The 12755-nt window shown below is 38.1% G+C and overlaps 1 protein-coding gene across 1 annotated transcript in view; it reads right to left on the bottom strand.

Moving 5' to 3' along the window:
• Prkaa2 (protein kinase AMP-activated catalytic subunit alpha 2) overlaps window positions 1-8911 on the bottom strand; it is a 67717-nt gene extending 58806 nt beyond the window's left edge. The window contains exon 1 of the mRNA XM_005326023.4: window positions 8703-8911. Within this exon, the coding sequence (XP_005326080.1) occupies window positions 8703-8796 (94 nt within the window). The 5' untranslated portion in view covers window positions 8797-8911. The remainder of the gene's footprint in view (window positions 1-8702) is intronic.
• Window positions 8912-12755: the final 3844 nt, after the last annotated feature.

Raw genomic sequence — 12755 nt, 5'->3', positions numbered from 1 at the left:
GTAGGCATTGCCACATTCTTTTTTTAATTAATTTTTTATTTATATATGACAGCAGAATGCATTACAATTGTTATTACACATATAGAGCACAATTTTTCATACCTCTGGTTGTATACAAAGTATATTCACAGCAATTTGTGTCTTCATATATGTACTTTGAATAATAATGTCCATCACATTCCACCATCATATCTAACCACATTCTTAACATTAGCAAAAACATTTGTGCTTAAAATCCAACAAACAGGGCTGGGGTTGTGGCTCAGTGATAGAGCACTCGCCTAGCACATGCAAGGCCCTGGATTCAATCCTCAGCAGCACATAAAAATAAATAAATAAATAAAATAAAGGTATTGTGTTCAACTACAACTAAAAAATAAATATAAAAGAAAAATCCAACAAAACACAGCTAATGTTTAAAATATACTGGTTGAATTATTATACTAAGGCTGAAAGAACTGAAATCAGTTTTGGAATGTCATAGAGTATCAAATAAAACATTTTAAAATTAAATTAATAAGTATTTTAAATAAATACTTAATGCTATTGATCAAGGAAAATAAATTTCTATTTATAAAATTTTAATTACATTATTTTTAGGTATGACAACCAAATTCACTGCCTTATAACAAATTTATAATTTGGAACCTCAAAGATGTTGAATGAGAATATTGTTCACCATGTTTTTAATAGTATGTAAACTCATAAAGAAAAAGAATTCTGACAAAACAAAATACTTCCATAAATTAGTACATTAACATTCAGAATACGAGATATACCAAGATTTGCTAAATTTTCTTTAATCAGATAAAAAGCTGTTTTTAAAAATCTAAGGATAGATTTAAAGTTATTAATTCTTTAAAAACAAAGGTATCATTCAAAGAAAATACAGTGAAAATTTATCAGAGGCAAACACTGTTAAACGTAAGACACCACTTAAGAAAGAATACTGTTCCCTTGAAGGGATGAAGGTTTCTATTATTAGCAGAGATTAAAAACTGCCTGAAATTCTTTCCTTAACAACACCACACTAAAAATAAAATGGTTCACTACATTTCAAAATAAACACGTTGCTTTGCATGTACATTTCAGTCACTAAAAGAATAGATAAAAATACAAACCTTATTCCAAAAATTTCTTTTTTATCTGTATCTAATAAATATGCTAGATAGATTTGTTTTCATTTTTATAACACATTTAACATTTGTGGGGTCTTAGGTGACCCACTTACTAATTTTCTACTAAAGGATTTGAGATTAAATCTTCCCACTAGGTCAAATTAAATTATATGCTTGGCTTCAAAATTTAATTTCTCTACAAAGTGTTTTCCCTATTCAAGGATACCACAGGAATCTTAGAAGGGTAAATGAGGAAGTATTATCATTACAAAGCAGTACCAAATGCATTCAGAAAAACTGGCATGAACTACAAGATAAGTGAACACTTTGGCATGCTGCTAAAAAACCAAGTGAGACAGAGTGGTGCTGTGAAGGGAGCAAGTCCAAGAATTGAAGTAATCACCTCAACACAGGAATAAACTATAAACCCTTTCTAATGCATATACCTACATTAAGGGAAAATTTGGATGAAAGGCATTTTTAGATCAGAGGATATTCTCCATGCTTTTAAAAAAAAGTTACCTTATTTATTCTGATTTTAGTTCAAGTGCCTTTAAAATGATGTACACCTGGAAACTGCCTTGGGCTACTCATAGTTCCTGCCTCCCTTCCCAGCTTTTGCCTCCAACAGTTTGTGATCACTGCAACTGGATTTGGAATATATGCATATTATGTTTACATATATTATGTATTTAAATTCATTATGTGTTTGCACACCTGCCTTAGGAGTGATGTGTAGAAGAGGTGAATAATGAGCAGGGTCTGCAGAATTAAGAGGTTCTAAACACATTCATTCACAAAAAAGTGGGGGGCGGGGTGGATGACTTGGGAAAACAAAACAGACAGTAAATTCTTCTTCCACCTCATCAAATAAATTTCTGGGGTCTCAGAACTAGATCACAGATTATTCTCACAGTTCAGCTAATTATGGATTTAAGTAAAAATGGGCCCAAAGCCCTTTTCACATACATTCATTTTCTCATGTACTTCTCACAGCTATGTTAAGAGAACATGTGGTATTAAATATCCTTTCCCATAGATCAAGTTTGGTTAGCTCACCTAACCAAACTCTACAGGCTGGCTCATGACACTGCTACTGTTCCACAACTGGTTTTCCAAATCAAAAGCTCTCTGTGCTATAGAGACCATACACAGCATCACCTTGCCTTTTGTGGACCTACCCTGAATCTATATACATTGTTTCTTCTGAAAAATACCTTTGAAAGTCAATCAACTGATTACATAAAATGAACAAAATTCATTCAGAAATTTAAGACAAAATTACTTAAGTCAAAATCATATAAAACAGAAAAAATCTAAATAACATCATTCAATTAATTAATTGTTTGAGAGATCTAACTGAACTTATTATTCAGGTACTACATACATGGTACAGTTGGCTCTTGGCATCCCTGGATCCAACCAACCATGACACAAAAAAATTTAGAAAAAATAAATATTACAGTTGTACTAAAAATGTACACACTTTTTTTTCTTATCATTATTCCCTAAACAATATAACAAGTACTTACACAGCATTTGCATGGTATTAGGTATACCAGTAATCTAGAGGTGATTAAAGCATACAAGAAGATGTGCATAGGTTACATACGAATACTATGCCATTTCATGTAAGGGAACCAATCTCTCACAGATCTCATGACTTAGTCAAAAAGGACACTGTTGGGCTGAAGTTGTAGCTCAGTGGTAGAGCGTTCATCTAGCACGTGCGAGGCCCTGGGTTCAATACTGGGCACCACATAAAAATAAATAAATAAATAAAATAAAGATTTTTTTTTTTTTAAAAAAAGGACACTGTTTTAATATAAACATTAATAACTGAATATGGTACAAATAAGTAATCATTAAGAACTTTCTTAAGTCCAGGCAACCAAAAAATAGGGGCAGATTATCACAGCTGTCCAATGTTGGTATCAGAATCGATGATATTTCTAAACACCCTGAATTTGATACTAGCTCTGCTTACTCGCACAGTGAACTTGGGTAAGTTACTCAAAGTATCTGATTCTTAATTTCTTCATGTTAAATGGAAATAATACTGAATTCAGAGGATTACTCCAGGAAATAATATAAAATCATGTGCATTTAAAGCTGTGATTATATAGTAAAAACTTAGCCTGTAACTTTTACCACTAAAGTGTTACAAATGTGTTTCCCCTCCCTTCCATTCTACATTACAACTGCATTTCAGCTCTGGTCTTCAGTAATTCAAATTTCCATTAACTCAAGATGAACAACTAAATATATCCATTTTTACTCAATCTTAAAAAAAAATTACAATGATGAAGCTTAAGGGTTCTCACACATTGTGTGTTTTAATTTTTCCTTTAGAAGAGGAAGACCACAAGGGCCAAAGAGATTAAACTAACATGGGAGTCAAAAACAACTCTCAGGAAAAAACCTAACTATCAAAGATACAACTCTTAGTTACACTAACTAACCAGACAAATTTTCCAAAATTCAATTTATCATTCAGGACTGGATATTTTCATAAAAGGTAATTCTGCTTGTGAAGAACAAATAAATAAAAAGTTCATACTTCCCATTTGTTAATCCTTCCTGTTATCTCAAAAATAACTGGATAACTTCTAAATACCTACTAAAAGTCAAATCTGTGGCTCATTCATGTAACTATATGAAAAACAAGATCTAATTTCCTCCAGAAGACTTTTCTTTTCTGGCTGTAAAGAGACTAACATGGTTTCAACGTATCTTTTGATGACCAATTCTGATGAAAAATAATCATAAACCACACCTATCAGTTCTTACCTTGCAAAAATGCAAGCTTCTTTTAAATAACTGACATTATAAATGTAATTTTTTTCTTTAACCAGTCTTTCTATAACACAAACAACAGATCTATTGTTCTAGAATTTCTATTACCTTTAGTTAAATTGGGTTATGTGTTAATCAGTTTTTCATTGCTATGAAAGTTAAATACCTGGTAAGAACAACTTAGAGGAAGAAAAGTTTTTTATGGGTTTATGGTTTCAGAGGTTCAGTCCATGGTCAGCTGACTCCACTGTTCTAGGCCCAAGGTGAGGCAAAGCATCATGGAGGAAGGTCATGGTGAAAGAAAGCTACACAACCCATGGTGGCCAGGAAGCAGAGAGAGAGAGAGGAAGGGGCCTCAGGGAAGATGCACCCTACCAGAGCACATCATCAGGAGCATCACATCCAACTCCTGTCACGCTCCACCTGCTTCCACCTGCTTACAGTTACCAGCCAGCTAGTCCATTCAAACTAAAATGGACAACTAGTTTACAGTTCCCATAATCTAATCATTCACCTCTGAATATTCCTGCACTACCAGGAGTTTTTGGAGGACACACCTCACATCCAGACCATAACAGGTGAGAACCCAACAAGTCTAACCATAAGACTTCTAAAAAGCAATTCTATGGTACCCAGATAAAATGAATACATAAATTTAGGGGGAAAGTTTTAAATAAGAAGCATTATTTTCAATCTATATAATGTTTTCATTATATGAAACCTATCCAATGAAGAAAAAAATCAACTTAAGCATTTTAAATAAGGCTTTACCAATCTATCAAGCATACACTTCTTTAAAATAAGCTGAATCTAGTGCTAATAAGTAAGAACTATGCCATTTTCAATCTTTGATTATTATGCCTAACTTGGGTCCATAAATTGGTACACTCAAATGAAGTTAAATTTTCAATTAGCATATCAGTTAAGACAGCATATAAAATGCTCCACTCTCCTCTATTTCCATGTTTTTAAAGCCACATAAAATTAAATCATCTACTGTTAAGGTTTTTAGTAGAAATTTATTTAACAAAATCTAAATCTATAACAATTAAAAATACATGTGCTTTCAACAAAAAGTGCTGAAACAACTGAATATACACATGGAAAAAAGTTGGCATTTAACTTCATCTCACGTCAGACAGAAGAATTAACTTCAAAAGGTTCTTAAAAACTAAAACAATAAAATATTTACGACAAAACATAACTAACCATAAATCTTTGAGATCTTGGGCTAAGCAAACATGTCTTAACTATGACACTAAAAGCATGTTCATAAAGAAATTAATAAATTGGACCTCATGAAAATTCATAACTTTTATACTTCAAAAGACGCCATTAAAAAATGAAAAAAACCTTTAAACAAAAGACTGGGAGGAATTATGTACAAAACTTGTCCAATAAAAATTTGTATCTAGAATTTTTTTAATTATTTCAATTCAACTTATAAGATGACAAACAGCCTGTCTTACTTCATTTTTGGTTGCTATAACAGAATACCTGAGACTGAATAACTTATAATGAAAAGTTTATTTTGGCTAGAAGCTGGGAAATCTAAAGTATGGTATCAGCATCTGCCAGTTTCTGGTAAGGATCTCATACGGCTTCACCTCAAAGCAGAAAATCAGAAGGGTAAACAATCGAATGGGAAAGAGACAAAACACAAGGGCAGCCCCACTTTATAATAACTAACCCATGCTCAAGAGAAAGGCATTAGTTAATTCCTCTTAATGATCTAATCATCTAGTGAAGATTACCTCTCAATTCAGTTACACTGGGAATCAGATTTTAACATGAGTTTCAGAGGAGGCAAATAATATTCAACCATAGCACAACCCAATCATAAAAAATAATGAGCAAAGATACACAGACATTTCACCAAAGAAGATATTATAAATGAGTACATGAAAATGTGTTCAACAACATCAGTCACTGGGAAACTGTAAAATTAAAGCCTCAATGACATACCATTTCATTCTCACTATGACCATTTCACACCCAAAGATATGAAGAAAAGAGAACTCTAATACATTGTTGGTGGGACTATAAAATGGTATAACCATTCTGGAAAAGTTTGGCAGGGTCCCAAAAAATTAAACATAAAACTAAGATATAACCCACCAATTCTACTTCTAGGTATAAGAAAAAGTGTCCACATACAGGCTTCCATGTTAATATTCATGGCAGCATTATTTGTAATAGCCCACAACTTAAAACAATATCCATTGTCAACTGGTGTATATATGGACAAGATATGGCATATCCATTAAACAGAACACTATTCAACAATAAAAAGGAAAAAACTAATGACATGTCACCCAAGAACTGATAAAGAAGCTACAAATGAGACTCCATATTGAATAACCCCAATTATAAGAATCCAGAAAAAAGCAAATTTACAGACATAAAACAGAGTAAGTTTCCTGTGGCTAAGAGTAGGAATGAGATTAACTGTAAGTGTATATAAGGGATCTTACTGCGCTGTTCTATAATGTTCTACAACTGATCTATAATGATGGTTGCAGAATCTGGTAAAATTACCCAAAAATGTTGAACTCTGTACTTAGAATGGGTGAATTTTATTTAAATATATATATATATATATATATACACACACACACACACACACACACACACACACACATCAATAAGGCTGTTTAAAAAAATGCATGTGCTTTTGTTTCACCTGCCCTTGAATTAAATTAATAACTTTAGGTTGCAGCAATTTCTACAATTTAAAATTCAAAAAACTACTACGATTACAATCAGAAGCCACAATATATTTTTAAAGAAAATCTAACACAATGTTACGAAAACAACTTCCAACTCAACAGGGACTCTCCAGGAAAAACATTTCTCATAAATTCAAGTTCCCTCAAGTTCACATTTTAAGAAGCCAGTACCTGGACGCAGCTCAATGATGTCCTTTACAATGGCTGACTGTTCTGATGGGTATTCTACTCTGCATGCAGATTAGATTACAGTAGAAGTAGAATTTTCAAAGACAAACAAAAGAGTTTTAACACCATATGAAAGGATGTGCGATTAAGTTATGTAACTTCATGAGTATACATGTCCAAATGACTCTTTTAGCTTGAGTAATTCTATGTCATAACCCAACCATCCTCAGCAATGATATTAAATGACAAGTAACATAACAGGCACTAATCCAATCTCTAACCCAATCCCTGGCTCTTCCTAGATTCATTCTAAATATATGTTAATTATCCATTCTGCTTAAAAGATCTATCAAAAGTAATCCAGGTCTTCACAGTCGTCCAAACTTCAAAGAATTTTAAAAACTTTTTAGGTCTTTACACAAAAACCACGTAGTCTGTGAGGCCTTGCCTGACCACCTTATTGAAAACTGCCAACCTCACAAAACTCCCCATCCTCCCTTCCCTGATTCACTTTTCTCAATAGTGTGAAACATAAAATTTACATAATATTCTAATATGTATTATTTATATATTCTAAATATGTATTACTTGTCTTACTTTACCTTACATGAAAGTACCCTCCATGTAAGGTCTGATTTTGTTCCATGCTGTATTCCCATTGCCTGGACGGGTGTCTATCATGCTGTAAATGCTCAATAAGTGGGGGTTTTTTTGTTGTTTATTTTTTTTGTTTTTGATCAAATGAGTGGGTATCACACATGTGAAAGACAACAGGCACCAATCCTCGCCACTGGAATGAACAAGAGTCTTCAAGTGAGGTTAAAATGTGAATTTTATAAGAACTCGAATAGAATCTGTAGCCAGCCTACCCAGCACTTATTCAGCAAAAAAAATAAAAAGCCAATGCTTCACTTTATTATTCTGGATTTACAACAGAGTATTATTAACAAGCAAGCTCTAGTTTTGGAGAGAGGGCAGGTTAATTAAATTCCCCTGTGACTTATTAACAAATAACAGAGGAAAGTTTAATACTTAACTAGTAAGAAGTGCTGTATAACATTTCAAAAGCAAGTGTGTTTTTCTACACCCAAAATAGGATCCCAGCTCCAAGAAAACAGACCTCAGCAGCATACGCCTTAGCAGTTCTGCCTTCCTCAGCCCCAAATCCTCCACCACCAAGGAACGTGTTTCTCTCCCCGTCCTCCCACCAGCCTCCCAGAACCGTTTTACACACACCAATCCACCCTCTGACCTCCAGGTTTCAACTAACCCCGGCCCAAGCCGGCAGCACTTCAGCATTTCACACATCCAGCAGAAAGCCCACTACTACCTCCTGGTCCCTGGCTCGGCCCCCAAAACGGTCAGGTCCACCAACCCAGCGTGCTGGCACACGAAAGGATCCGGAGAAGGCAGGGACCCCCCTGCAAGGCCAGAATTGGAGGACATCTTAACCTCATCCTGGATCTGCCAACTGCTCTTGACCTTGGGCGTGTCACTGAACCTCCTGGGGCCCCGGTTCTCTCGCCTTTAAGGTGAGGGTAACATCTGGACCAAGCCGCTGGGAGGTAAGACTGGACCTCACGCAACGCCTCCAGAGCCCCCGGCGCGCAACGGCGACTCGCCCATCCCTCGGTTGCGTGCATTATTCCCAACCCTTCCCTCCGGCCGCGCGCCCGAGGCACCGCGCCGACCCGGTCCCCAGTCTCCGAGTTCTGCAGAGGAGGACGCGGAGGCGCCGAAAGGCGCAAGGTGCCCGCCCCGGCCCCAGGCAGAGGCGGGCGAGCGCAGCACCTGGAGCCTGGGACGCCCGCGCCCCGCCCGCAGCCCGGGGCTCGCTCCGCGCGGCCGCTCCACCTGCCGCCCGCCCGCCCAGCCTCGGCGCGCACTCAACTCTTCACTTTGCCGAAGGTGCCGACGCCCAGCGTGTCCCCCAGCACGTAGTGCCCGATCTTCACCCGCCCGTCGTGCTTCTGCTTCTCAGCCATCTTCGGCGCGCGGCCTCGCTTCGCCTCCCGGCCTCCGCGCGGACGCCGCCACCGCCTACCCACAGTGCAGCGGGACGGGGGCGGGCCGCGGGCGCGGGGCTGGCGGGGCGGCGGGGCGCGGGCGGCCGGCGGCGGGCGACGCCGCTGGCGGGCGGGCGGGCGGGCGGGGCGCGGGATGAGCAGCGCCCTCGCGTGCAAGGCGACTCGGCGGTGACGCGCACCGGGAACGAGTGCGCGCGGGCGGGGCCGAGCCAGGTGCACCGAGGCCGGAGGGGCGGGGCCGCGGGCTGTCGGGAACCTTGTATCCCAGAGCGGGCTGGGTCGGGCGGGTCTCTGGGACTGGATGGAGATGTAGACACCAGAGGAGACGCGCCCGACTACGGGAGCAAGGGAACGTAAAACTAAAACGTGCGCCCGCGGGAAGTCGAGGATGGAGGCGCAGTAAGGGCTTGATCCGAGCGCGGTCGGCGGACAGCTGCGGCGGCGAAGGGTGCTTGGTATTGGTCGTAGCACGCAGAACCCAGGACCGCGCTCCCCTCACTTGTCCTCTGCTTATTCATTCATTCGCATTTTGCCCTGTGAATGGAAGAAACCCTTTCCTCCAGCGCTCTCATGTTCGACTTGAATAAAGTTTCCCAACATCACAGTTGCAGGACTTGCTGGAGCGTATTTGAGCACACGTTTGTATAAATAGGTAGTATAGAAATACTATGTGATAGAGCTGCACAAGAAGGAAAGGGAAGCTCAATGCAATGCAGATAAAAGCAAAATGCATACAGGACAAAGGAGTTGTGAGGAACAAGTGCAATGCAAAGGCCCCAAATCCTCCACCACCAAGGAACGCGTTTCTCTCCAAGTCCTCCCACCAGCCTTCCAGAACCGTTTTATACACACCAATCCACCCTCTGACCTCTGGGTTCCAACTAACCCCGGCCCAAGAAAAAAATATGTAATAAAGGAAGAAGTGAAAAAAAAATGGTGAGAGGAAATTAGAAATATGATGCCCAGCCGGGCATGGTGGCGCACGCCTGTAATCCCAGGAGCTCCAGAAACTGAGGCAGGAGGATCGCGATTTCAAACCCAGCCTCTGCAATTTAGAAATAGCCTTATGCAACTCAGCGAGACTCTGTCTATAGATAACGTATTTTTAAAAAAAATGGCTGGGGTCGTGACATAGTGATTAAATGCCCTGGGTTCAATCCCTGGTACCAAAAACAAACAAACATGATGCCCAAAAGAGTATTAAAGACTGCCAGAATTCGATCATGTCATTAATCTCTTACTTACTTCCTGACTCCCACCTTTGCTTCTCTTCTTCCTCTTTCAGTGCCTGAAAATTGCCTCTCACTACAAAATAAAAAAGATAAATATCTGAGTTAATGCATGTTAAATAGCTCCATTTAGCCATTCCCCAACATACATATATTTCAAAACAATATATTGTACACCATAAATATCTACAATTTTTTGTCGATGAAAAAAGCAAACTCTTTAAACGACAAAAAATTATTATTTCCTACTTTGGGAATTAAATTTTCCTGTTTGGGATATTAATTATTAAGGATTAGTCAAACATTTATAAGACTATGCATGCCAATAGAATTTCAAGGTCACATTCCTCAAATATGAAGTCTCACATCACACTGTTTTTATGCAAAGAGAAATGTATTAATCAGAATAACAGGATGAAAAAAATTGTTTTCTGAGAAGTGCGAAATACACAAATGACACTCATTCCAGTGTACACCCCAAGATAATCTGAGGAGACATGATCACCCTTTATAAATTATAAATATCACAGCTGTTGAACAGAGGCTATTTTTGTTCATTCTTGGGATCATCTTTCTTGCTGACAAGAAGTATCATTAAAGAATCACTTGATCTAGCTGGCAATTCAGAGAAAACAGTTATTTTTAATGCTGAACTTATATGTAGTTAAGGGCCACTCCTTGGGTATTCATTTGAGTGAGAAAACAAACTGTGTATTCAGCTTTTGAGATATAGATGGATTTTTGTCTCTTGTTTTAATGTCCCAGTGACAGATGTTCAAAAGTCTTTAAGTTAGAATGCTTTGGGGGCATGTATGATTTTGTCCAAGTGAACTCAAATGCCATGTATGATTAAATGCTCTAATAAAAATAATAATAAATTAGAATGCTTTCTTTTCTTTAGAATTTAATCTTTATTTGTTGTGGGGTTGATTGTTTGTTTTGTTTTTTTAATGAGGTGCTGAGGATTGAACCCAGGGTCTCACCTGTGTTAGGCAAATGCTCTACCACTGAGTCACACCCCAGCACTAGAATGCTTTCTTAAAGCTATGAACTATAGACTGAGATTTTAAACACGAACAATTTTCCAGTAAATCACTGTGGCAGTACTTGCTTGAATGTATTTTAGCACAAGCTTATGTAAATAAGTAGTATAGAATTAGTATGTGATTGAGCTGCACAGGAGGGTTGAAAGGGTGGAAAAAAGCTAAATGCAATGCAAATGAGAGCAAAATGGGTACTGAGACAAAGGAACTGTGACTAACAAGTATAATACAAAGGCACAAGTTAAAGAATAAAGTATAAATTTAGATTTTTAAAGGATGTCGCACAGCCTGAACTATTGGTAATCATGACTTAAATTTTTATATACTTCATAGCTAATCTTACATAGCTACTAGGGACTAACTTGTAGCTTTAGTTTCATGCCAAATATATGTAAGATTCTTTATTAAATAAGAAATTACTTTAACCATCATTATCCCAGTTAATGATCATAAAAGAAACTTCTTCTCATCCCCATTTTTTAGGTGATAAAATTTAATTTTTAACCTTTGATTTGTCCAAGGCCAAAAAACTAAGTGGTAGAGCCAGGCCCATGCCCAGTTCTGACTCCTCCTTCTCTTTATACTCACACTATAGCTGTCTTTGTGAAAGAGCATGTGGTGCTCTGGGGAGGTTTAATATGTTCACATAGCCCTCTGCTCACATTTTTTAAATTTGTAAGGCAAATCAATTATATGGCAATTTAATTTTTTGTTGTTGTTGTCACTGTTGTTTGTTCTACTTTTATTTAGAGAAAAGATGGAATGCTGCTGGTTGCTGTGGCATATGCCTAAGGCAGGAGGATCCCAAACTCAAAGTCAGCCTCAGCAACTTAGCAAGGCCCTAAGCAACTCAGTAAGAACCTGTCTCAAAATGAGAAATGAAAAAAGGGCTGGAGATATGGCTCAGTAGTTAAGGGTCCCTGATTCAATCCCCATTACCAAATAAATAAATGGATAAATGAATGGATAAAGTAGTACATGGATGAGAAGGATAGAAAAAGAACAATTCTTAGTATTCAGCCTTCTATTGCCCTAAGCACTTCCTATACAGTTCAATAATTGCCTCACCCTGCTCAGGAATGCATAATTCAACAGTTTAACAGACTAGTCTCCTCTAGAGCCATGACTCTTGCAGATCTCACCTAGAATGTTGGCAAATGTGATAATCCCCATATTATTAATTCCCAATGATGTTTTTAGTGTCCCTGTTTTGTTTAGCGCCAATTATCTAAGATTGGTGACCCCAAAGTTGTTCAGTTCTAAAACCTGGTCCAACTGTTTCTGCTTTACTTTCTACTACCGAACCTTTGGCATTATTGTACTTCAAATACTCTAAAGCAGCACCCCAGTAGGAATAATGAAGTACTACTATACTACCAGGCTACTAGACCCACTGGTGTTACCAAGAACCAATTCTTTCAAGTCTTTGCTAAGAGATGCCCTCTCTTTTAGGCCTACCCCACCACCCTGCTTAAAACTACAATCTCACCCTGGTGCCCTACCCTGCCCTCTCACCTGCTGACCCTCCTCAATTGTTTTCCTCAGAACTCACCTCCAAACAGATCATTTAACTTACTTGTTCACTGTTTTGTTTTGTTGTTTCTTCCAATTGGAGTGTAAGCTTTACAAAAGAGAGAGTTGTTTG

Source organism: Ictidomys tridecemlineatus, chromosome 11 (assembly GCF_052094955.1).
Source record: "Ictidomys tridecemlineatus isolate mIctTri1 chromosome 11, mIctTri1.hap1, whole genome shotgun sequence".
NCBI lineage: Eukaryota > Metazoa > Chordata > Mammalia > Rodentia > Sciuridae > Ictidomys > Ictidomys tridecemlineatus.
The sequence above is the reverse complement of the archived record's forward strand: the minus strand, read 5'-3'. Positions and strand labels throughout refer to the sequence as shown.